The 27,509-nt window shown below is 35.1% G+C and overlaps 2 protein-coding genes and 1 long non-coding RNA gene across 4 annotated transcripts; 2 read left to right on the top strand and 1 right to left on the bottom strand.

Annotated features, from left to right (window-relative positions):
* Window positions 1-226: 226 nt before the first annotated feature.
* Window positions 227-4,136, top strand: LOC113719226 (pentatricopeptide repeat-containing protein At3g22150, chloroplastic). Of its 2 annotated transcripts, XM_027244376.2 has the most exons (3): window positions 227-2,935; window positions 3,025-3,652; window positions 3,852-4,136. In XM_027244376.2, exon 1 carries the CDS (start codon window positions 276-278, stop codon window positions 2,841-2,843), a length of 2,568 nt encoding a protein of 855 aa, XP_027100177.1. In that variant the 5' UTR covers window positions 227-275; the 3' UTR covers window positions 2,844-2,935; window positions 3,025-3,652; window positions 3,852-4,136. The 2 variants fall into 2 exon arrangements, with proteins under 2 accessions (XP_027100177.1, XP_027100176.1); XM_027244375.2 differs by having other exon boundaries at window positions 227-3,652.
* An 8,494-nt stretch (window positions 4,137-12,630) lies between these two features.
* On the bottom strand, window positions 12,631-14,063 carry LOC113719560 (uncharacterized). The gene is made up of 4 exons (XR_003454918.2): window positions 13,829-14,063; window positions 13,227-13,724; window positions 12,950-13,121; window positions 12,631-12,854 (listed from the first exon to the last, which is right to left on the bottom strand). It is a non-coding gene; the product is annotated as an uncharacterized lncRNA (long non-coding RNA).
* Window positions 14,064-19,628: 5,565 nt separating this feature from the next.
* Window positions 19,629-22,849, top strand: LOC140021138 (protein FAR1-RELATED SEQUENCE 5-like). Its single transcript, XM_072071909.1, has 2 exons — window positions 19,629-21,796; window positions 22,705-22,849. Exons 1-2 carry the CDS (start codon window positions 19,629-19,631, stop codon window positions 22,847-22,849), a joined length of 2,313 nt encoding a protein of 770 aa, XP_071928010.1.
* Window positions 22,850-27,509: the final 4,660 nt, after the last annotated feature.

Genomic DNA, 27,509 nt, shown 5'->3' with positions numbered 1-27,509 from the left:
AGTTGAGAACAAATTCATATGTCCATGGTAAGGACTGTAACACTAGCTAGTAAAAAAAATGGATTTTCGGTTATACTTGAAATGTGTAACTGATTGAAGACTTAAGCATAAAAATGATTTCCAAAAAATGTTCAAGTTTCAAAAAAAAAAGGCTAGAAATAAGAATTGGCATATTTATTTAAACTAAAAACTTGCCATTAAATTTGATGACATTACATAACCTCTATCAAAGGTATGGTGTAGGTGTGAGAACCAAACAGGGCCATGCTATCCAAATGCGGCTAAGTCAGACCATCATGTCTTCCTCCGCTTTGCCTTTGCCACACAGATGCTCGTTCACCACCACCACCTCATTCGCCCAATCCAACCGTACATATTCTTCAACACCTGTAAACAACAAAGCCCCATTGGCTTCTCCCCACCTTGATCAACAATGCTCTTCCCAGGACTCCATCAAACGCCATTTCGACCACGGCTTCCCTCAAAAGGCAAAAACCATTCGGTACCGTTTCAGCCAGCTCTGCAAAGAGGGCCAAATACATGTTGCCCGCCAACTGTTCGACTCAATTCCTCAACCAACTACGGTTCTCTGGAACGCGATTATCATTGGGTATATTTGCAACGACTTGCACCATGAAGCCATTGCTTTGTATTCCAAAATGATGAAGAGTTCCAGTCAGCACCAGCCTGATCCTTACACTTTCTCATCTGTTCTGAAAGCTTGCGCCGAAACGAAAGAGCTCAGAATAGGTAAAGCAGTTCATTGTCATATTTTGAGGTCGGGTATATACGCTGGTAGGATTGTGTATAACTCTCTTTTGAATGTGTATGCCACTTGCCTGAGCAGTTTTGATGCTTTATATAGCTGTGACTTGGTGAAAAGGGTGTTTAGTACTATGCCTAAAAGAAATGTGGTTGCTTGGAACACCATCATTTCTTGGTATTTGAAAACAGAGAGACCTGTTGAAGGGCTAGTCCATTTTGTGATGATGTTGAAAATGGGTATAAAACCGACTCCTGTTAGTTTTGTTAATGTGTTTCCGGCCACTTCTAGAGTGATGGATGTTCAAATTGCTCATGTTCTTTATGGCATGGTTATTAAATTTGGGGATGAGTATGTTAATGATTTGTTTGTCGTGAGTTCAGCAATATATATGTATGCTGAGCTCGGTTGCCTTGCTGATGCTAGGAGGATTTTTGACCATTGCTTGGAGAGGAATATAGAGATTTGGAACTCTCTCATTGGTGGATGTGTTCAGAATAATTGTGCCATTGAAGCACTTCATCTTTTTCTCGAAGCACTAGAGGCACAAGATGATGTTGGAGTTGATGATGTGACTTTTCTTTCAGCGTTAACTGCAACATCACAATTGCAGAGTCTAGGTTTTGCTCAGCAGCTACACGCATCCTTGATTAAGAATTCATTGGTATCACATGCTATCCTTCAAAATGCCATTGTGTCCACGTATTCGAAGTGCAATAGCATTAGTGAATCATTTCGAGTTTTTAATGGAATGCAAGAAAGAGATATTGTTTCTTGGAATACAATGGTTTCTGCACTAGTACAGAATGGAATGGATGTTGAGGGATTGATGCTTGTGCACGAGATGCAATCTCAAAAATTTATGATTGATGGTGTAACTATCGCTGCTGTACTTTCTGCAGCATCAAATTTAAGAAATCTGGATATTGGAAAACAGACCCATGCTTACTTGATCAGGCATAGAATTCAATTTGAAGGGATGAATACTTATGTAATAGATATGTATGCTAAATCTGGTATGATGAAAGCTGCACAAGCAGTGTTCAATATGAACTGCTCAAAGGATAGAGACCCAGCCATGTGGAATGCTATGATTTCAGCAAATACCCATAATGGGTTAATTGAGAAATCTTTTGCTGTCCTTAGGCAGATGCTTGAGCTGGATCTCACTCCAACTGCTGTCACATTGGCATCAATTCTCCCTGCATGCAGTCAGTCGGGAAGTTTAGCTCTGGGTAAGGCAATCCATGGTTTTGCTATTCGCAACTTTCTGGATGATAATGTCTTTGTGGGCTCTGCCCTGGTGGACATGTACTCAAAATCAGGTGCAATCCACTATGCAGAAAGTGTTTTTGAAAAGTCACCCAATAAAAATTCTATTACTTATACTAACATGATAGTGGGTTATGGCCAACATGGGATGGGTGACAAAGCTATCTTGCTTTTTAATGCCTGGAGGGGAAGTGGATTCCAACCTGACGGAGTTCCCTTCCTAGCGGCCTTGTCTGCATGCAGTTATTCAGGATTGATTACTGAAGGTCTTCAAATTTTTGAGTCAATGAGAGATCATGAGGTGCAGCCCTCTCTGGAGCACTATGCTTGTGTGGTGGACATGTTAGGACGAGTTGGTAGAGTGGTTGAAGCATACATGTTTGCTGATGAAATAGATGAGGAGTGTAATGTTCTAGGAATCTGGGGTTCACTTCTTGCTGCTTGTCGAATACATAAAAATTTTGAATTGGGAAAAGTTGTTGCTGACAAGTTGCTTGCCTTGGCCGGAGGAGATAAGACGACAGGTTACCATGTGCTACTTTCAAATATTTATGCAGCCGAAGGAAACTGGGAATATGTAAATAGGGTGAGAAGAGGAATGAGGGAAAAAGGTCTGACAAAAGAGGTAGGGTGCAGTTGGATTAACATTTCTGGTGTAGCACACTGTTTTGCATCTAAAGATGAAGCCCATCCTGTCTGCTGTGAGATATATGAAATGTTGGGGTATTTGAGCACCAATATGAAGGATGCTGGTTATAGTGCTTCTTTGAGATGGCAAGAAGTTTGGGTCTCAGAATTTGGGGAGTGAATATTTATACTGTATTCAATGCAACAGGATCCCATAATTGGAAGAAAATTCATGTGATTATGCAGTCACCTGTTTGGGTTGGGCAGCATAAGGTATTGCCAAATAAGGTTTTTCAGAATTTGTGGTTTTCTCTGCAGAAAGGTATGCTGATACTTTTTTGACATTTATTAACATCAATCAGATAGACAAAGAGACTCGGAACGTATTGGCTACATTTTAGTCGTCCTCCATTTGCACGTGATTCTCACGTGTTTGTTGGTTAACAATTAACAATTGGAAGAAAGAGTTCTGAGGGTGATTTTTTAATGCGGGGCTCGATGGACATCGGCAGCTTACCCACTTCGCCAGGCAACTTCACACGTTTCTACCCACTCCCTCAGTGCTTTTCCTTTCTTCATTTTTTCATTCATCTCCCTCTCCTCTTCATCCTTCTTCTTCCTCTTTTATTTTGTTTTCTTAATTTTTTTGGTCAAAATTGCCTTCTTTCGTTTACCCTTTCTGCTGTATGTAGAAGTATGTGATAAACGAGGACAAAGCTGAGATTCTTCTAAGCTTTTAGGTGGTATTCTTCTCTCTCCTCCAAACCCCAAAGTTCCGCCATCTGTTTCTTGCTTGGTATCAGGAACAATGGTTCAATGTATATCAAAAGTAGACCTTGTTCTACCCGCTCCCTCTCTTTGGTTTGTCTCTTGGATATCTCCTTCGTTGTCGACCACGTGTTCTTGATTTCCCAAGGGAAGAGAGTCAAATACAAATTTCTAGATCTCCTGCCAATCAAATGTGCAAATGGTCCCTTCCTGAATAGAAGTGTAAGTTTACAATTATCAATTAAATAGTATCATCAACTTTGAAAGAACAATTTTGTTCTGAAGATTCTGCCTTCCCGCTTGGACTTTCAATTGGATATGAGAATGTAGTAACTCTGTATTGCATGTTGTCTAAACAAGCTTGTTTTCCAGGATATACAAGGTTTTTCTTCTAAGTTTCCGGTATTTACTTCTTGAGCAGGCCAAATTATTGAAGAACTTGAGCAAAGGATTGTAATGATGGAAACTTCATTAAGCAGGTTTGGAATGATCTTGGATTCTGTTCAGAGTGACATCAACCAAGTCGATAAAGAAACAAAAGAATTAGTGTTTGAGGATAAGTATTCAATTCTACTACTACCATTTTGTTTTTCTGTATTTTGTGCGGACCAGATCCATCGAGCTTTGCATGTCCGTTAACTTTCATTTTTTATGACTTTTATTACCTGTTGATGACTATAAACATTCAGAAGCCCAAACTTCTTCACTCTTCAGGCACTTAATTCAATCAATTACCGGAAAAAAAGGAACACTACAGAATTTTCTTGAAGGTAGTAAAGAGTTCAGAGCTTCATAGTCGCAGTAGTAAGTCTGGCACTCTCGCTTTTGTGCTATACAAAAATTTTTCCTTTTGAAAATTTCTGCATTTCTGAGATTGCTATATGCTGTTTAATTGCAAATTACAATAGTTTACCGAGTACCCTTTTGAGTTTTGTATACAATTCCGCCAAAGCAGTTCAGTTTATACAGAAATTGTCTGTACGTTTTTCTGGATACCAGCATAATTGCATACTATTTTTCATCAGTTTTTTGGCATTTTGTTCAATTATTTAGGCAATTGTTCAATTAGTGCATTTTGTTCATTTTATATAGTTGGTAATCTTCTGCAGTATCAGATGAATTTCAAGTCTTGGGCTCTTTAATTTGCTTAAGGACAGTTTGCCTAACGCAGATTTTTTTCCCCTGCAGTTGGGTCCTTTTTTTACCATAGGTAATGTTTTATATGCATTGTTACAAGTTTTAGCATGGGTAATGGATTCTGTTTTCTTCTTCTTATTCTTCTTCACATATCTGCTCCCATTGTCAACAAAAAGAAATACAAAATGAAACTTCTTTCCCATCTTTAGATTATCTCTTCATAGCTGTTATGCTTATTGTGCCTGATTTGATAGCTAGCAAATGTCCTACTCATTTCTTTCTTGAAGTTTAGACCATAATTATCAGACTGGATTAATAAGAATACAAATGAAAACCTATTCTGGTCACATGTTGTCAATTTGTATGCTGCAAATTGCTATAAATCTGAACATTTGAAGAGACCAGAAAATTGTATCATGGGTGAGCATTTTTTCTGTTTCTGTTCCTTTTTCCATTTATAGGTAATATTCCCTTGTGGTCTGATATCTGATCTGTTCTGTTGGTATTTGGGCAGTTGAAAATGTTGGGCCTGCAATGAAAATGTTCTTTCTATTGCCATACTTTTCTTCTATCTGCTGACAATCTATTGTCAAATGGAAATGGTATGTGTGTATGTATGCAAGTTTTCTGCAGCAGGCATTAGGTGTGATGTCGAAAGCTGTGAATCCACTTGAAATTGATCAAAACATGCTTCAGAGATAATGAGAAAGCATATTTTCAGGCTCCTTTTCCATCATTTATATCGTCACTGGTCTTAATTCTCCATCTTTTGTACTTCTCTGGTCAGGTTTTAATAAACTCTACTTGAGTTAGTCAGCCTGCTAAATATTGCAAAATGACTGCTGTGCTACTCCATTTTTTGACTTCTTAGTTGTATCTATGTGTATTCAATAGTGGACTTCTTCTCACATTCATTTTTCGCGTCTAAAATTTGTTGGAAACAAAAAAAAAGATTGTTCTTTTTTGAAAAGGAATCGGATGCTAAATGGAGTTCATTTCGTTGTCTTTTAGCTACTGATTGATTTTAATGATGACTTTCAGAATTACTGGACAATTTAAGAACACTAGTTTTTGATAATAATAGAAGTATAGTGCCACAAAAATTCAAGACATTTATTAGAAGATTTTAGAATCAAAACAGGGAGGAATAAGGAACATCATAGGTTTTTTGCAATATGACATTACAATTTTAGTTTATTTAGTTGTATTTCAGGCTTTAAGTTGATTGCCATATTTTGGTGAGGCAACCCTGATGGCATTTGAGGTTCATTCATTTTTCCTCTTCAAATGCAACTGCATCTGCAGCCATGGCAGTAACCTCATGTCTGCCTGACTTTTGATAACAGACCTGAGCCTTACTTTAAACTTTCATTATCACTGCTCCACATGCATCTGAGGCCAATAATGCGTACAAAAAATTTGTGGTCTTTTATTTTTGTTATTTGTATTTTCAGTTATTAAAGTTGAGGGTTGTGGCTGGTTTTGTTCACTCCGAATTAGGGGTTCTTGCATGTGAAAAAGCCTAGGAATTTTATGTTTTAGAATCCTGATCATCAGGTGAGTCAATAAAGTTCTGGTTTTTCATTTTGTATTTTGTCTTCGTTTCCGTTTTACAAATTTTACTCAAAGTTAAAATTTGATTGTTGTTGAAGGATTGATTGAGGTATAGCCTGTTGACGTTTCTTACAGTGTGTAATAATCTTTGCTTAGGGAAAGAAATATATACATATATATATATATATTGTATATGTATGTATGCATGCATCCATGCGTATGTATGTATGTATTTATTTTAGTCTTGGACTAAAATGTTTGCAGTTTGATGAACTCTTTAAGTTTTTTAGATTATGCTGCATAGTGGAAGTGATGATTAATCAATTGAGTGAGGAGAATGGTCAGGGGGTTATGTGCTTTTCACAATTTGCATTTTAGTCTGCTGCTGTATTATTTTTGTCGAAGTATGTGGAATTGGATATTACTGTGAATTTGAGAAAATAGACATTATTGCATGGTCTTGGTTCATATTTTAAGTTCGTGGGTGAATTTGTTGTAGCTTTTACCAATCCAGTTGACGTTAGATGTATTGAGATATATATATATATATATATATATATATATATATATATAGAGTTGTATTTGTGTTTCTCTAGATTGGCTCAGCTTATAAAAATCACTCTTGAATTGACTATAAAACTATTTCATCTTAATGTTTGGTAATGTAAGTTTTGCTCATTAGTTCATTGAGAAAACCGTGTTTGAAAGTCCTCATTCTCAAGTTGTTGGTGCAGAAGTTTTGTCTCCTATTTCACCAACTAGCTACTACCATTGGAAGTCCTCCTGTGATCGCTGTGCACTGAACTTGTAGGATATTCATGGTTTCTGAATACTCTTTATGTGATATCCATGATGCTGTTGTACGAGGATGTGCATTTATACTACGTTGGGACATCGTCTGCCATGCAAATGAATGTTCTTTTGTGAGCCATCCTTTACCATCCAACAGGAAGAGTTTACAAGTAATAGATAGCTAATGATTTACGAGTAGCAGAAATTTGAAGTAAACATGATGAATGCTTGATGGTCGTTTGTGTGGAACTAAATGCATTATCACTCTCAGTTTTTGTTGAAAAAAAAATTTATTTTATTTTTTTGTATAAATGGATCAATGTCCTTCATGTTTTTGTGTTAAAAATAGTATTGAGTCTTTTGACTTGCAAAAGCCTCCTTTTTTCTTTTTTTTTTTTTTTGATTGCAGGTACATATCCTCTTCACAGACAAATAATAGACATTCTCTGATTAGCATCACAATGAATCTCCGAATGTTTAAAAAACATGCCTTGGCTTATTTGGTTCTTGAACTGATATATAGAATGCAATGAATAATTTCTTTTATGATAATATCGTTGACAAGATAAATTTCTCTGCTAAAGTTGGCTGTTTTCTGCACCATTGCTTCATCTTAATGGTAATTCTTTGCTGAAATGGAGGACTCATATAGGATTTTGGAGTTGAGCATCTGATTTTTCTTCATCACTTCTTGTTTGTCTAAGTGCATTATCACTCCAATCATCATTTTTCGATTTTTTTCCCACCCTTTTCAATTTAACAGCACGTGATTTTTCTTTGGTGGGCACTTTATAATCCTCAAACTGTGCTAGGCATGCTAGGGATGGCAACGGGGTGGGTGCCAGCGGGGGAATTTTTTCCCCCCGTTTAGAAATGGGGCGGGGGGCGGGGGTGCACCACCCGTTTGAAAAAAAATATATATATATGTACATAATTATATATATATAATGATATTATTAATTATATTATTAATTATATATGTCTATTAATAAAAATTATTAATTATTTATACTAAATTTATTAATACATTTATGTTAAATTCCTAACTACACTTAATACAATAACATTTTTTCTAAAAAAAACACAATAATAATTTAGTGATTGTATTTGTATCAAAAATGAAAATTTGATTATTTTAGTTATATTTGTTTTATCATATTAAATTGTATTCAAATAATCTTTGTTTAATTATTTTTATGAGTTTCAATTGTAAAGTTACAATGAATAATAATTTGGTAATGTGTTGATATTTTAGTACTTGATTATTTGCTCAAATTTAATTATAATGAAATTATATAATAAAATTTTTTTAACCCTGCAGGGGAAGTGGGGCGGGGCGGAGGGAATTAAAATGCAACGGGGCGGGGGTTGAGGGAGGTAACCCCCGCTCCACCCCCGCCCCATTGCCACCCCTAGGCATGCGCGGTTTTCACCTCATAGTATATGTGTATATAGGGAATCCAAGGGCTCAAATGAGTGGTTGTCTTGGTGATGTGGCCAATTGTGATTGGCTGGTGGGCGGTCGTCCAAAATTTTGCCACTTTGTGATTGGTTCAAATGTCGTCCTCCTCCGCACGTGAACTAAGGTGGCATTTGGTTCGTACTTTGAAATCGAATTTGGAATTGGGATCACATATCTTGGATTTGGAATTGAGTCAGTCATTTCAATGCATCTGTTTGGTTCAGTACCAAAAATATATATTATTACTATAATTGATGTTTGGTTCGTTGGCTCTTTCGAAATGAGATATAAGAAATTTTCACTAATTAAATGTATTAGCAAATTTAGTATAATTATCAATTATACTATATATACTAATATACATTATATAATACATATAGCTAATAATATCATTATTATAAGTTTGTAACTAATTAAATTAAATATTATGGATAATTATGTATCATATATAATTAAATATAATTATAGAAATATTATATTATATATATATTAATTACACTACTATATTATAATTATAATTATACTGTATATTATATATTAAATATAATAATAATTATTATATTTATAATAATAAATATAAATATAAATATATAATATATTATTATTATTATATAGACATATATATAATAACTATATGTACATATAATATAAATTTATAAATATATTTATAAATACTACAAATGTATTATCATATAATATTAATAAATTTATAATATATATTATATAATTATAATTATATTTAATTAAATAATTATAATATATGTATTTATATAATATATTATATATGTGTATATAATAATGATAATAATAATGATTATTATTATTATGAATATATTATAATAGTTATAAATATATTATATAATTACACTAATATTATAATAAAATATATAATTGTAATATATATATTATATATAATTATATATGTATATAATTATATATTAATTTTTTTAATAGGTGACGGGATGAGCTCCGTTTCTAAAGGGGAATCAGACTTGGGTTTCGTTCAAAACCTTCCAGGTTACTAGGGAATTGGAGAATTCCAAATTTTTAGATATAGTTCCAAAATTTCAATTAGGATAGTAGTAATTCAAACAAAAATTATGTAGTTTATTTCAATTCTCCGTTCCGAAATTCTCTTACCAAACGTCTCGTTACTTTTTCTCCCCTATATTCCCTTTGGGAATGCAAGGGCGGTTATTTGGGTGATGTGGCCAATTGTGATTGGCTGGTGAGTGGTCCCAAAATTTTGCCACTTTGTGATTGGTTCAAATGTCGTCGTCCTTCTTGCACTTTGTTCCCCCTATTTTCCTTTCTTTTCATTCTTAGCTTTAGCGGGAAGCAATGGGCTTGAGGTGACCGCTCCAAGTCACATCCATTCTTTGTTCCTCGTGAAACATGAAACATAAGGGTAAATTTTGTAGTGTATTCACATATTCCAAAGACAGGTGTGGAAAGTAAATTATATGGCAAAGAAGCTGGCACGTAGCAACCTGACATGTACGAAGATGAAGGGAATGTTTCTAAAAAAGTAAGTGGTGACCTATAACCGCGGTTTAGAAATGTGAATGTAGCGTACTGCAGAAGTTGAAAATGTATTGGGGTGTGACGGAATTAACATAAATATAATGGGCCTACGAATAAAACACCGAAAAGGAAGCATAAGTAGTACTATCTATTTACGGGCATTACATCAACAAAATACTATCTATTTATGGACATTTTACTCTGAATCATTACATTTATGTAAAATACATAAATATGTGTAACTAAAATTGAAGAACTGTTACACTAATATTTTTACGAAAGGAAAATTGGTTGTCCTGTATTTAACATAAGCTGATTTTTATGAAAGTAAAAAATATATTGCCCATAACATACCTATTATTTATGATTTTTTTTTTGTATTACATCAACAAAACACTAGCTATTTACGGGTATTTTATTCTGAATCATTACATTTATGTAAAATACATAAATATTTGTAACTAAAATTGAAAAAGTGTTACACTAATATTTTTACGAAAGGGAAACTAGTAAATTTTGTATTTAATAAATTTTAAATATTTGAAAGTAAAAGAGTTTTGCCCATAACATACCAACTCTTTATGAGTTTTTTGCATTACATCAACAAAATACTAACTATTTATGGGTATTTTATTCTGAATCATTACATTTATGTAAAATACATAAATATTTGTAAATAAAATTAAAAAAGTATTATACTTATATTTTTATGAAAGGAAAACTAGTAGATTTTACATTTAACAAATTTTAAATATGTGAAAGTAAAAAAGATTGCGCCCATAACATACCAACTCTTTATGGATTTTTTTGCATTACATCAACAAAATACTAGCTATTTATGGGCATTTTACTCTGAATCACTACATTTATGTAAAAAACATAAATGTTTGTAATTAAAATTGAAAAAGTGATACACTTATATTTTTACAAAAGAGAAATTGGTAAAATTTGTATTTAACATAAATTAAATATGTTAAAGCAATATTAAAGGTGATTTTATTAGTTACTTAATTTGTTGGTAAGAAACAAGGTTTCTTTTGCAAAATTTGTTCATTAGATTTTTTTTCAAATAATTAGGATATAAAGGTAAATTTTCACAATTTTTTGTTAGCAATAGGCCCCAATTTCCTCCTAGACAGTGACGAAGCCAAGATTTTTTTACTTTGAGGGAGTGCCAAAATGATTGACAAATAAAATTATTTTAATATATTATGTTAAAAATAATTTTCATCTATTTAAATATATGGTATCCTAAAATATCAAATATTAACTTTAATTATAAAGGTATGTCTATTTGATAAATATGTAGTTTAGTCATAACTAAAATTAAAACAAGAAATAACATTTGATTAAATATCTTATAGGAAAAAAATGCACTTTTTTATCCTCAAAATTTGGGTGGTTGACCAATTTCATCCTCAAAGTTTCACCCCAAACATATTGCATCCTCAAAATTTCGTAATTTTGGCCAATTAAGGACAATTAACGAGAAATGAAGAATTGATCGTTAGAACAATGATTTTACTCAACACAAAATTGATAAAATCGAATGGAGCCATTTTTAACGGAACAATTGCAACGGATAAAAAGCTCAATTCTTCTCCTTCTTCTCTTTGCTTTTCTGTAACTCCAAAATTTTTTTGCCAATCTCTGGAGTTTTAATGACCGTTATACAACTTTCAAAACAAATAAATTCATTCTAAATTTTTATTTGGGATTATTTCATAAACCAAATCGTGGTCACTTTCCGTAAAGTATCACTTTCCCATAAAAGACTAGCTCTTTATGGCTTTTCTCCATTATAAGAACAGAGTACCTATTTTTTCATAATTAAATTTATTTATCGAATAAAATAAAAATAAATTCATTTTCTAATAAAAGACTAGCTCTTTATGGCTTTCCTCCATTATAAGAACAGAGTACCCATTTTCTCATAAATAAATTTATTTATCAGATAAAATAAAAATAAATCTATTTTTCAATAAAAGACCAACTCTTTATAACTTTCCTCCATTATAAGAATAGAGTACCCATTTTTCCATAAATAAATTTATTTATCGGATAAAATAAAAATAAACCCATTTTTTAATAAAAGACCAGCTCTTTATGACTTTCTTTCATTTTAAGAACAAAGTATCCATTTTTTCATAAACAAATTTATTTATCAAATAAAATAAAAATAAACCCGTTTTTTCAAAAAAAACATCAGCTCTTTATGACTTTTCTCTATTATAAGAACAGAGTACTCATTTTGAAGGCAAAAAAGAATTTGTTTATCGGATAAAATAAAAATAAACTGATTAATGTCAATATTGAGATATAGCAAAATGGTGGCCCACCTCTCAATGTGATTTTCAATGGGATAAGATTTGCACGGTACATGTAGCAAATTGTCATGGCCCCTGTTCCTTCACATGTGCGTAGAGGCGGTAATTGTCATGGATTGCTTACAACTTATTCCCTCCAAACCTTTTCTTATAATGGAGTTTCTGATTTTATCCAAGTAATAAATTACTTCAGTGAAAAAAGGAAAAATAGAAAATTTATGGAGGAAAGTTACAAAGAGTTGGTGTTTTATTGGAAACCATCGACCCCTTACGAAAGACGATCAAATGCAGCTAAATGATTTTCTTGCAAGAAAGTTGCCGAAAGCAGCTTTGTGACTGTAGTTGCTATTTTTTTTTCAACCATTTTTTTAGCAAGAGGTATCATTAATGTCAATATTGAGATATAGCAAAATTTGTATACGAAATAACAAACCAATTTGTCATTACAAATACAAAATGAGCAATAATATATTACAACCAATACTATCAACAGTACAAAGCACAAAGATACTCAAATCAAATCCTAATAACGACATACAAAGTAATTAACAGTCATTAACAAATCCCATTTTTTTAATAAAATGGGCTGTGGATTTGTCTCCCTAAAGAAAAGAGGTTGTCTTGCAAGCTACACCATTAAAAAAAAACATGTTTTCACTATAAAAAGTTCATAATAACGACATACAAAGTAATTAACAAAGACACAGTAAGTGTTGCTAATACCACTACATCCAAAGTCCCCGATCCGTCATCAGGAATTCGCCTTCAAAGCCATTATATCAGACCATTGAATTTCAATCTTATTCTTGAGCCCGCCATCAAGAACCTCCCATACAAGCTTATGCTTTGCAAAATAACACTTTGCTACCAAATCCCCTTCATATCTTGACTTATACTAGAAATTAAAACAAAGACATGCAATCAAAATTAACGAAATCATAAGCAATCCAATAAAACAAGTTTCTAAAATCCATGATCAAATGCAAATGTATAAATATACCTCCCAGGTCCCAATTCGCAGAATAGTTGCTGGAAAATTTGAAGCCTTGAGCTTCTCAGAGGAACCAGAAGCAGCGGCCCCTTTAAGCTCTTTTTTACTGGAACTTGCACCCTTAGGTGAATTAGCTTGAGAAAGCCTCATTTGGATCAATTCCAAAAGGGAAGGACTTTTCCTCAGCCTCAATCCCAATGGACTCGGCTCGTCTAATGGGTTATACTGAGCCGGCGGTGCCACCGGAAAGCCACCCACTTCCCCACTTCCCTGCTGCTACAGTCAAACCCCCCCGAAAGTACATCAGAAATTGAACTTTCCAATCATACAGACAAAACCACATAGAATAAAACCAGGAAAAAAAACCCAAAATTCACACAAACTCCTAAAAAGTGATAGATGTTCAAGATCCAATTTTGACGGGTCGTTTCATTTTGCCTTCCAGTAAGACCCATTTCTCTACTCCAACTGAGATGCCCATTCACTCTAATCCACTGAAGTAGAAGCCTACAATTTCAAAAGGTTTATCTTGCGATTGTTAAATTGACAAAAAATGCAAGAAAAATGCAATTGACAAAACAGAGATGAAAATAACATATTAAAAAACCTACACCATCGCTTTTCCTTGAAGTCTGCCATTGCATCGAAAGGGTCTTTAAAGTGTGTCCATGATTGTATAAATTCAGATCTGGATGCTAGAGAGGAAGAGGGGAACCATATGTCTACGGGAAACTGAAAATTGATAGAGAGGGAAAGAGAGATAGAAGGAGAAAGGTGCAGGAAGGTTGCGATTGAACTTTCGAGGGCTCTAATCTGAGAACAATATTTGGGAAAGTAGCCTTGCAAGTATGGAAGGCTTGGAATTCATGTGGTGCTAGGTTTGACATGTGCTGTGCCGGGAATGGTTAAAAAATTTTCAATACGCAGCTCTGCTAAAAATTGGAAGGGAGCAAAATTTTGAAATTTTCACAAAAAAGCACCCATGATTTCTCACCAATAACATAGAAACTTTGGGTCACTAGAATCAGTATTTGGAGGGAAGCTTTCCCGCGCTTCTTTTGGCGAGAATTTTAACCGAAAAATGTCCTTGCCCCGCCCTCGTAAAGTATATGATGGCTCCAATTTTTGGTGAAGTATTGTACTTTTCCTTGCTATAAGCCTCTTAATAGCGTCAACCTTTCTACTTCTTGCTAAAGTTGTTGTCGCTAACTGGTGTTTTATTAAAGAACTGATGTTTTATTGAAGAACGGATTTATTTTTATTTAATCCGATAAATAAATTTATTTATGAAAAAATGGGTACTCTGTTCTTATAATGAAGGAAAGTCATAAAGAGTTGGTATTTTATTGAAAAACGGATTTATTTTTATTTTATCCGATAAATAATTTTGTTTATGAGAAAATGGGTACTCTATTCTTATAATGGAGGAAAGCCATAAAAAAATGATTTTTTATTAAAAAATAAATTTATTTTTTATCTGATAAATAAATTTATTTATTAAAAAATGGATACTCTGTTCTTATAATGGAGAAAATTCATAAAGAGTTGGTATTTTGTTGAAAAACGGGTTGTACTCTGTTTTTATAATGGAGGAAAGCCATAAAGAGTTGGTCTTTTATTAAAAAATGAATTTATTTTTATTTTATTCGATAAATAAATTTGTTTATGAAAAAAGGGTACTCTGTTCTTATAATAGAGGAAAGTCATAAAGAGCTGGTGTTTTATTGAAAAACATGTTTATTTTTTATTTTATCCGATAAATAAATTTATTTATGAAAAAATGGGTACTCTGTTTTTATAATGGAGGAAAGCCATAAAGAGTTGATCTTTTATTAAAAAATGAATTTATTTTTATTTTATTCGATAAATAAATTTGTTTATGAAAAAAGGGTACTCTGTTCTTATAATAGAGGAAAGTCATAAAGAACTGGTGTTTTATTGAAATGAAAAACAAGTTTATTTTTTATTTTATCCGATAAATAAATTTATTTATGAAAAAATGGGTACTCTGTTCTTATAATGGATGAAAGCCATAAAGAGCTGGTCTTTTATGAAAAAGTGATACTTTACAGAAAGTGACCGCGATTTGATTTATGAAATTATTCCAAATAAAAATTTTGAATGAATTTGTTTGTTTTGAAAGTTGTATAATGGTTCTTAAAACTCCAGAGATTATTCTGAGCACTGGTTATGACACACCGAATGGGTGTGATAATAATAAAAAATTATGATAAAAAAATTGGTTTAAATGTCAGGCAGACAAAGGTAACCAATTTTTAAATTACTTTCACATGAGTGTTTAATAAATAGTTGGCAGTTTGTTTTACTGTAATCAATTTTGTTTCCAAAACTTTTAATAAATGAAAACCAATTTTGTTTCCAAAACTTTTAATAAATGAAAATTAAAGAATAGGAAACACTGGATAGATATGGCTTTGCAAAAACTTTGATATAATTATTGTGTATACGAATTCAAATTCATTTGCTTACTAATGAATTTGAATTTACGTCTAATTAAATTAATTATAAATAGGTAGTCGAAATTTGTCCATTTAATAGCCACTAATTAATTGGTTTTATTCAGCTATCCATTTGAAATTAATAAAATCACGTATCCATTTGGATTAACATTGTGAATAAAAGAGCAATAAAAAGTAGAGAAATGTCGTGGGGAAGTGCTGCATGAACAGAAAATATAGAAGGGAAAGGAAATAATGTTGTGCTTTGCTAGCGAATAATAGTAATTCTATTACTATTATTATTATATTAAAGGTAAATCTGCCAACAGCACAAATAATTTAGGTATTCAAGCAAAATCTTAGAAATAGCTTTATTCAGGCCAAATATGCTCCAACTGCACAAAAAAATGGCCCATTACACCAAAATTATTTCCATTATTAAACAAATTCAACTCACATACATGTATAAGGGATATTTATGGAATAAACAATTAAAGGATATTATTATACTCCCATTTTTTCACTTCACTCCCCCATGTAAAGTAATTTTTTTAATGTTAGTAAATTTTGTTGGAATTAAATTTGTAATATAAATCTTAGAGTCTTTGGAGTTTTGTATAGTTTTGTAAATATTAGAGAAGACCGTATGAATATGTCAAAACCTATAGGAGGTTTCTACAATTATGTCTAATTTTATAATTAGCCAAAGCAAAAGGCAAGCAAATGCATGTACTATTTTACTTCAAGTAATAGCAAGTTTCATTCAAGCAATAGTAAGTTTTTATACATAAATAGTAATTATTACTGATAACATGGCAAATTTGATTAATAATCAATATTTCCTGATTTATGGGACACATGTACTATTTTACTTTAAAACTTATCTCAAACTAGTATTAGGAAGTTTATTTGAAATAACGATAAGATGTTTTATCAATGATTAAAGCTTAATACCTTAGTTAGTAAGTATTCATAATATACTCGTATAATACATGAGTATAGGTATAATTTAAAAATTTTTTGTACTTATATATTTTAAAATACTACGAAAAATAGTATGAACTAAACATACTCTCCAAAAAGTAAATTTCGGATATAGAGTAGTGAATTATTTTTAAAAAAAATTAAGTTGCATATTTATTCCAATTTATGCATGAAGATACATCGATCGGTGCTCTCTGGATGCATCCAAACTCCAGTGAATGCCTTTAAACTAAATTCTAATTAAAGTAGTATCCAAAATAATAAAATACTACTCGTATAAAAACACATCAATATAATTTCGCTAATAGCAATTAAATTTGAAGTTTTAAAATATGCATAAATAGTAATTTAGTTTAAAAATATAATTAGTATAAAGAGTATAATTGGCATAAATAAGTGTATTCAGTAAGCCAATGTTGTAAACCTCCCCTGAGGTTTCTCTTCATTTCGCCTGACACCCCTAAAGTTTTAAAAATATCACTAACATACCTTACTTTTGTTGTTTGTGTAGCAAGATTTTTAAATATCCTAACTACCCTTTTGCTCGCTAGATAGGAATATTCGTAAACCACTTTGTTTATTTGAAAAAAAACTATCATCATTTACATGGTATTTCTTTTGTATTACTACTATATCATAATGCTATACAATCACGGATAAAACTGTAAATTTGAAAAGAAAAAATGATATTGAAATCAAGATGCTATTGAAATTTGTTTGGATAGAGTGTTATTTGAAATATTATTTGGAATAATTACGATAGTACATTTTGTGATATGATGTATGTAAGATAAAAAGGTGATTAAAAATATAAAAAGGTGGGTTAAAAAATGTGTTTATGATGCAAGCGAAATATTATTTGAAAAAATATGCTATCCAAACACTTCGAAACAAATAGGGAGCTAATAGGGGCCATAGGTCCCCTCTTCCCAAAGTTTTAAAAATTTTAATTCATATTGTGTAAAACAAAGTTAGCCTCCTAATTTTTTATAATTTTAGTTTATATTATGAGAATATATATATGTATGTATGTGTGTGTGTGTGTGTGTGTGTGAATTAACTACCTTTGAATTAATTTTTTAAAAAGGGTAATTTCTGTAGTGCATTCACAAAGTTGGAAGATACGTGTGGAAAGCAGATAATATGGCAAAGAAGCCTCCACGTTGCAACCTGACAAGTACGGACCCGAAAGGGAATAATTCCAGAAAAGGAAGTGATGACCTATAACCGCGGTTTGGACATTGGAAATGTAGCGTACTGCACAAGCTGGAAATGCATTGGGGTGAAACGGAATTAACATAAATATAATGGGCTAAGGAGTAAAAATAAACCCGTAACTTTATTAAAACAACCCCAATTTTCAACTCTTTCGTCCATAATAACAACGGAATAACCCATTTTCGTTGAATACAAATGTTAGCGATTGCACAATATCATATTTAAATGCATTTTTCAATAAAGAGCCAACTCTTTATGGCTTTCCTGGACTACAACTAAAGATTAAATCCATTTTGAGGACCATTATTATATTCAAACGTGTGTCTCAGTTCAAAAGTTTCAGCTCCCCTTGGCTTTTTTCCATTACAACAACATAATACCCAAGGTGCCATAAAGACAGACTGATTTATCGGATAAAATGCAATTAAACCCGTTGGTGAGTAAAAGACCAGCTCTTTGTGCCTTTCAACCATTACAATGACAGAGTACCCAACGTGCCTTAAATACAAATGTTGGGTTATGGGATAAAATTTAGTTAAAACGGTTGTCTTATAAACGACCAGCTCTTTACGGCTTTCGTCCATCAGACAGTTAGGAGAACCCAATTTCGTTGAAAAAAAAATAATTTATCGGAAAGCATAAAAATTAACACGCCGGTGTCGGTTCTGTTGTATAAAACACCGAAGACGAAGCGTAAACGGTACTAAACAAAGCCATAGTGGGGCCACCGAAGAGGAAGCGTATTAGGTACTAAACACAGAGCCATGTTGGGGCCCGCGGTGATGCGTGTGTTTGAAGACAGGTGGCGAGGTCGGAATGGAAGGCACAAATTTGGTAAAGAGGTGGTGTCTACTGGCGTAAATTCAGGCGCAGGCGGTGACGGTAGATATATCTGAGGAAGGCCCTTCCGAAGCTGTGGTGACAGACTGCAGCGGCGTGGAACAGAAGCAGAGAAATCAAAGGTGAGTACTTTTGTCCATAACTTTGAAAAATGGATTAGAATAACGAGTAAAGTACGTCTAGTAGGGTGATTTCTACAGTTCTTGTAAGAGGCAATGATAGAGGAATAAGGAATACGAAATACGGGGTGTAAGACCCTGCGTCTTCGAACAAAGATGAAACGAAATCGGGATATTATCGTAGTTTGTTTGTGCACCGAGCTTTGTGTACGTACGTAAGAAATGTTGGTCCTCTAATTTGTATTAAATTGTGTAAAGGAAATTAAGCAGAAATGAGTGAAGACGTGAAGAAGACGTTGTAACAGGACTAAAGTCTTAAAACAGAGTGATTTGGATGGCCGTGTGGACATGGATAATGGCCCCCATACTGCATTGCGAATGCTTATGTGAAAAGAATTAAAGAAACACACAGTAGAGGTTGAGTTTGTGGGTGTTAATGAAAATGCATGTCGATAGTGGTATTTTATGCTAAAGGTTGATATAATTGCATCAGCCACACTTATAAAAACTGTGTATATGAATGTTAGAGTAATGTTTATCGGTTGCATTTTGTGAAAGTTGTGAGGTAAAGTATGGTTTGTTAACTGAAATGATCGTGTATATATGTTTTGTTCCATTAGTAGACGAGCAGTATTTATGTTACAAACGAAAGCATATGGGGAGGCTGAAAAAAAAATGTTAAGCGACCATGGTTAGAAAAAACATTGAACAACCACACAGGGGTTGTAACTATGGGGCAGGATGGGGCGCTTAAAACTCATGACATGGTGCAGGAAACAGAGAACGGATAAATGGGGTTGGATGTTTGCGGCAGGTTAAGGTCATTTGACCTTAACCAAGAACCTGAGTGTGACCGAGACACATTCATTGAAGAAAGCGGTGGTTCAATAGGAGGACACGAAGATGAGGAGGCAGATGAATTGGTGGGCGCAATAGGCGTGGATGACGTAATGAAATTAACATTTGACACGGAAGAAGAAGCTGGGGAATTCTATAATTTGTATGCGAAACTAAGCGGATTTGGGATTCGTAAAAGTAATGCCAAACGAGATGCAGATGGCATTTCAAGATTTAGAAAATGGGTATGTTGCTGTGAAGGTTATAGGAATGAAAAGTGGTTTAATTATGAAGACCGGAAAAGAGAAGCAAAACCAATCACAAGAACCGGGTGTGGGGCTTGCTTTCGCGTGAAATATGACATAGAATCGGTAAAGTATGTGGTGACACGTTTCATTATGGAGCACAATCACCCGCTGGCATCAGAGGCAAGTGTGCAACACATTAGGTCGCATAGAAAAGTGAGCGATGCAGAATATGCGCAGGCAAAAAGTCTAAAGTTGGTTGGGGCCAGAATATGCCAGATAATGAAACATTTTGTTATCAAAGCCGGAGGGTATAGTAACGTGGGATTTTGCATTAAGGATTTGTATAACCGAATGGACGAGGAACGTAGAAAAGATATTTTTAATGGCGATGCAGAAGGGGCACTTGGGTTCTTGGCAGCGAAGAAGGATGCCGATGACATGTTCTTTTATAAATATCATGTAGATAACGAAGGAAGATTGGCAAGGTTGTTTTGGGCAGATTCTAAATCTCGTGCGGACTTCAGTGTATTTGGAGATGTATTGGTGTTTGATACAACATACAAAACAAATAAATACCGCAAGCCACTAGTTGTACTTGCAGGGGTAAACAACCATTTGAACAGTACTGTTTTTGGCTGTGCACTGCTATCAGATGAGAGGATTGAAACATATGAATGGGTGCTAAGTACATTTGTAGAGGCTATGAAAGGTAGAAAGCCAGTAGCAGTGATGACAGATGGGGACAGTGCAATGCGAAGAGCCATAAAGAATCTTCTCCCGGATGCTTGTCACAGGCTATGTTCGTGGCACTTGCATAGAAATGCACGGAGTAATATTCGCTGCGAGGAGTTTAATAACAGGTTCTATAACCTGATGGCGAGAAAGTGTAGCACTCTTGAGTTTGAGGATCGGTGGGCTAGGTTGGTTAATGAATGTGGGGTGGTAGAGAATGAGTGGGTGAAGAAGTTGTACCGTAGGAGAAGGTTATGGGCAGAGGCCTATTTACGCGGTCATTTTTTTGCAGGTATGAGAAGTACTCAAAGGTGTGAGAAAATGAATGCTTTTTTGAATGAGTACTTGAATGAAAAAATGCGACTATATGAATTCGTTAGAAGTTTTGATTTGGCAATAGCATGGCTTCGACATACTGAGAGCAAAGCAGTTCACACAAGCGAAAACACAAAACCAGTCTTAACCACAATCCTGCCCGAATTAGAGGGGAGCGCAGCGGAGGTGTTTACAAGGAATGTGTTCTTCATGGTGAGGAAGCATTTGAACAGGCAAGAACTTCTAATTTCTGAGGGCTGGAGCGAGGATGGAGGGAGTCGTACATATTATTACTCGAAATATGGTGGACACGAAATAAGTTGGAGGGTGGATTATGATAGGTCAACGGAGAAGCTAATCTGCTCTTGCATGAAATTCGAGTCAAAGGGGATTCCTTGTGCTCACATGTTTCGCGTGATGGTGGTAGAAGGAATGAACAGGATCCCAGAAGCATGCATTTCGAAGCGGTGGACAAAGGGAGTTCACTGTACTAATAATGGAATGAAAGCATTTGTTGCAGACGAACAGCTGACACAAATGGCCAGATATGGCACTTTAAAGTCCAGCTGTAATACTATGTGTTACTATGCCTCCTACATGGATGATGCGTTTAATGACCTGCAACAGATGTTTGACAAGCATTCTGTGGACCTAAAGGAGAAGTGGATTGATAGGGGATATGGGGGAGATGGATTTGCAATGGATTCAAGAGTGAGGAACGATAGAAGTAGAAGAACATTCGGGCTGTTAGATCCCAGGGTGTCCCGGTCTAAAGGTGATCACAAGCATGCAGAAGCAAAGAAGAAAAGAAAGTGTGGTCATTGCAGGTACTATCGGAATTGCATACGTAGTTATACAGTAGTTAATTGATAAAATACATGAAGTGGACAGTGAAGGTAATAATGAAGAAGTGGGTATTTTTCGTTCTTATTAACAACAGTAGTAAATAAACACATAATTAAAAGTGCATACAAAGTATACAAAGTTATTGGCAATGCAAGAAAGTTGAAGTGGTGTAATGTTAGCATTGTGCTCAGTTAACGTGATTACTTGCAGTCACAAATGATTTGACATGTGATATATGGGTTGAAGATTGCAGGCAGGCCACAACCAACGAACATGCCCATACAAAAATAATTCGCACAACACAGCAGTTCATGATGATTATATGGAAAACTGTTTGGATGACTCGCTGGAAAAATCATTTGAAATTGGTACGGGCTGGAGCGACTCAGGCGAATGGAGAGGACAAGCATTTGTACCACAACCATTCGGTAGCGGTGGAAGGGACACAGGTGGCCAACAAAGAAGTCCAGGAGAAAGATGAGGCACTACTGTTGTGATGCTTCGGTTTGCAGTTACGCAATAAATAAGGCAGGTTTTGGTGAGTAGAGGTGCAAGAGTAGTCTTTCCATGAAACAAGTACGAAATTGTAGAAGGGGAAGGGTTTGTATCTTTCCTTCGCATTAATTTGTCTTGAGCATGAGAAGGCTACAAGGTATTCGTGAATGCGGGGAAAGCTGGGTATAGTGTTTAAAAAAATTTGATTCCGTTACCCTTGAAGTGTAAATAATGTAAGTTTGAATGTGTCATGGGCCATTGTAAGCTGTTATCACCACAGCCACTGAAAGGTAGTAAACAGTCATTGTACTGATGCAGTACCTGTTGGTAAATGGCTTTGTTGTTCTTATTTCACTGCTGTTGCGTGTGTAAATCCTATTATATATTCTTCTAGGTGTGAAATGCAGAGGTTGAAAGAGATGGTATGGTTGTGCATGGAAGTAGCAGCCGTGACGACAGACAGGTTACAGAGCAACACCGGCTTTAGGGATTGTGTTTTGTTATGTATCGGTGGGGTGAAGAGTATTCAAGGTTGCTAGGTGTAGATGGGTAAGTCATTGTAGTTCCACCGAAGGGGTCATGCACAGAAGGATCACCAGATGCATGACTGTCAAGGTTGCGTCGTAAGCACTGCTGTAGCAAATACCGCTACTGCACTGGTTAATAGGAGAGTAAGTAGTTGACAAATTGTTTATTAGACGAGCCAAACTTGTTCCTGTTTTTGTAAATACGAAATTAAGTGGAAGCGTATGTTGCGCAAAATCTCTTCGTGGGATAGACGTTTTCCGAAGTGGCTACTTGGGAATCAGCTTCAGTTGCCCAGCTTTTGTAGACTGGTGCCGTACGCTGCTGCTATAAACTGCTTTTACGATTGGGCTGTTTGTTCCTCGCCTTGCTATCCTAACCAACGACCGTAAGGCCCAACGCCTTTTCTTTTGCCCATCGTTCCATTAATGTGTAGGAACAGTAACTTATGTTTCTCCCCATCTATTTTCATTGCTCACAATGCTTATGCGTCTCTTCAGTGCACCAATAACAATGGTATTATTACTTATATGTATTATATATGTACATTAATTTATGTAATATAATTAATATTATGAATTATACTACTAATTATACATATTTACTAATAGAAATTATTAATTAGTTCGAGTAACTTTACTAATACATTTGTACTAATATATTTAATTAGCCAATAACTATCAATTACAATGTGGTTTGTAATATATTTATTAGGGATAATTTAAGAAACCTCCCCTGAGATTTCTGACACTTTCACTGGCACCCCCTGAAGTTGTCAAAATTTGACTGACCTCCCTTGCCTTTGAGTTATTGGGTCCCTTAGCTGACATCATGAAGGCCAAAATTACAAATATATGGTATGAAGTTGGGATTAATTACTGATGTTGGGGTTTATTATTACCGTTTAGTCGGAGAAAAGGGAATCTACAGTGAATAATGAAGCCTAACAACAATAACACAAACTGTGAGAGTAATACATGAAGTAAAGCTGGATGAGGGAGTAAGGCACCTTTTTTGTGCCATTATTGTGGGTGCTGTTTCAGTTAGAAATGTTTTTGAAATGCCATTCAAAAAATGGTACAGTAATTTCTTTTGAAAAAAAAATGGTAGGTTATCTACGTAATATATGTAAAAAATAGTTTAAAAAGGAAATATCCCATAAAGTACCAACTCTTTATGGCTTTTCTGTATTACATGAATGAAGTACCACGTTTTGTATGAAGCTTTTATTATAAATCATTTAATTTTCATAAAAATTTGCAAATAAAATTCAAAAGCCGTTACAGAGACATCTTTACGAAAGGAAAACTAGCATTTTTTGAATTATTTAATATAAATGAAATATTTTAAAGTAAACAAAAAAAATTGTTTGCTATAATATACCAGTTCTTTACGGGTTTGTTCCATTATATGAATTAAGTAGTAGCTGTTTAAGAGTAGTTGACTTCGAAATAGAAGCGCAACTTTGAAATACGCTATTTTAATTTTAGTAAATTTGTTTATATATGAAAAATTGGTTAACTAGCGCAGTGAATTCAAAGCCTCCTTATGTATCGGGTAAAAAAAGTACTCCAGGTCTGCACTAAAACACCAGCTCTTTATGCCTTTTCTCCATAAATCATCCGTTTTCCCATTTTTCCACAAGCTAATTCAGGGGATGTTTCTGAAATTAGCCCTTACAATATATATGTGTATGTAAGATTAATAATTTATATAATAATAAATATGTTTATTATTATGCATATAAGGTTGCAAAATGATTTAACTTAATATCTTATATACGTTATAACTGTGTAAAATATTAGTTATTTAGTATTTATATATATTATGTAATTATAGATACATATTTATAATTTCTTTGAGGGGGTTTACTCTCGGAAAAATGTGCAGTAGGAGCTTAGTCTCGGAAATTTGCAGAGGAAGTTGTTGAAGTGAAAGAAAAAGGGAAATGTGTCTTGTGCACAAAGTAACGAAACAGAGCTGAAAACGATTAAATTTTTTTACACCATTTGTACATTTCCAATGGAGTACAATATTTCACGTAACTAGTTTGCACAAACTTGAACTCATATTCTTGTGTTGGAGTTGCATTCATACAAAAGGCTTTTCTGTCATGATATAAATAAGTTCGAAAAATGTAATGCATTAAATGTGATAGATTTATAATAACAACAACTTCCATTTAAATTGTTTTGTTGTAAATATTTAATTTCACTGCAAACTTCAATTGTAGGTGAAGAACAATCTGGGACAGACGAAAAATAAGAACAGGACTATAAATTAGTTGTGGGAATTATCTGTCAACTGTTAACATTTTCCGTGTTCAAGTTTAAAATTGTATCAGAATTACGCAACACACGTGGCGATTGCTCACAGCTTAGCTTTGTTGGTGGGCACTACCAACAAGTTTGCATACTCATTCGTCCGGCTACACAACCTTGTTTGCGGTTTGGGGCCATGGGTGCTCAGTCTTTGGCATTATGAATTCCCTGACATTCGTGAGCTTTGGGTCTACCAAGCTCATCCGTAAATGTCTGCGTCCCGGCACTTGTGTTCGGACGCTTACAAACACAGGATTTCCGGCCACCAAGTTCACCGCGAAGGCAGCGTTTCGCTGTCCCCTTTTGGAGCTTCAATGCACTTTCCAAAATTACCTGTATTTGATGTAGCCTTTGGTCCACCACTTGTGAGTTGTCCGACACATTGGATGCCAAACGAAATATTTCTGCACTTTTTTCTAAGACTTTCTTTCTCAGGCCCATGCACTGAACAAGCAGGTCCTCGTACCAGTGTCTAGGCACCTAAGCGGAAACAACACAGATGGCTGTATTAATTTTACACAAATTGCGCAAATTAAATGGCGGGTGAAGTACAGGGCGAAGAATGCCATACCACATCACCAACAGCACATGGAAGAGGCAACCCTATTACATCGCCACCAACTCTGTGAATGCCCTCTTGCTCCAGTGATCCATCAGTTTGTATGCACAACACAGACCAGGGAGGGTAATTAATTGGATGTTTCAGTGACGGTGTTGTGGCCTCACTTAGTGGCAACTGGTCACATATATGAATTACGCACTCCTTCCCACTGGGTGCCAACGTGGAGGAAGTCATTGGTTTCATTAGCCTGCTGCGCACAAACTCGTCATACGTAGCATATGGAGGGGGATCTGGGTATAGGCCTGCAATGGGCAGTCCACGAAGCACATCATGTAGCCTGTTTCCCGAAATTGTATCAGTGCTGTACATATCTGATGGCCGATGGGGAGGTTGCTTTGCACATACACCTGCATACACCTGCCTAATAACCCTCTCGCCCAGGTAGTAAAATCTTCCCATGGGGCCATCCAAAAGCAATCTCGTTGCAGTTAGTTCCTTGGATTTGAGATACCGACTCGGCAATGCCATTGCAGGGAAGGGCAGCCAGTTCACCTATGACACACAATTAACAAGCGATGTAACATTGGTTTGTTCGACAGGCGGAACAAATTCATAACAACTGTTAACACTTAGGCGGTAGAAACTATTGGATGTTCTAAGTAGGGGAACTAACGTTTTCCGGGTTAATGGTGTCAATTGCGCGGCGAAAATGTTCGACCGTAGACGGTGATAGTCGGTTGGCTCTATTACACGAGCGCCATCGCCACATTCTGGGCAATACGTCCCTCTCGTCCTGTTTCAGTTTATACGGACTTAACTGAAGAATTTCGTAAGCCCACACCTACACGTGGTCGTACAAATTATGTCCACCGTTCGAGATGAACACTAACTGCTAGAAAAGTTTATGTAACGGAACATGGAAATGTCGAATTGACACAAAGTGAAGGCAAATCTGGACTTACCTCCCAAACGAAGCTGTAGCCGCCTAGGCTTTTCGTCAGGCGTCGGGAGACGGCGGACATAAATCTGTACAAGGTTGCCATCCCCGCCCCTCCCCAGTTATAATCCCCTATACGATCTACGTCCTCCAGCGCTGGCAGACAGCACAGGTGAATTGTTTCGGCCGTGTTGCTAAGTAAAGTGCGGCCAAGCATGTATAGAAAGAAAGCTCTAGTCAGATGTGCCAGCTGGACGTCGTCGTTCTCGTCAATCGCCTTGTCTTTGTAGAATGACAATATATCGGTAACTCTGATGGCACCGGCAGAAGCAAAAGCTGGCACCCAACCCAATTGCTCCTTGATGTAATTGGCATTTTCCCTAACATTGTAATCCCACGGAATGGGCAAGCCGCCCACTGCAACACCGGTTATACAGGTGAAGTCCAAGGGTGTCAGTGTCATCTCTCCGAAAGGCAAATGGAAGGAGTTTGTTGAGTCCCACCATCGCTCCGCAAGTGCGACAGGCAACTTCCTATCTCTATCGGCCACGGGCAAGTGGCTCAGAAAATCCCCAAACCCAGCACTAACAACTTTCGCGGCCACCTTACGAGGCAGCCTCTTCCACCACTCCATAATTTCGACTGACGACCCTCTAGGATAAATTGAATAGACTTCCTGTGCATTAATGTAGAACCAATTCAGCCATTTTTATATATGTATAAACCAAATGAGGACTTAGGGCAAAATAAGCACAAGTAATTGTCGACATTGATTCTGCAACATTTACCCCCTGTGCAAGGAAAATGTGTGATATGTGGCTTTTCCGATCAACCAGCAGTTCTTGCGAGTGTTC

Source organism: Coffea arabica, chromosome 11e, assembly GCF_036785885.1.
Source record: "Coffea arabica cultivar ET-39 chromosome 11e, Coffea Arabica ET-39 HiFi, whole genome shotgun sequence".
NCBI classification, from domain to species: domain Eukaryota; kingdom Viridiplantae; phylum Streptophyta; class Magnoliopsida; order Gentianales; family Rubiaceae; genus Coffea; species Coffea arabica.
The sequence above is the reverse complement of the archived record's forward strand: the minus strand, read 5'-3'. Positions and strand labels throughout refer to the sequence as shown.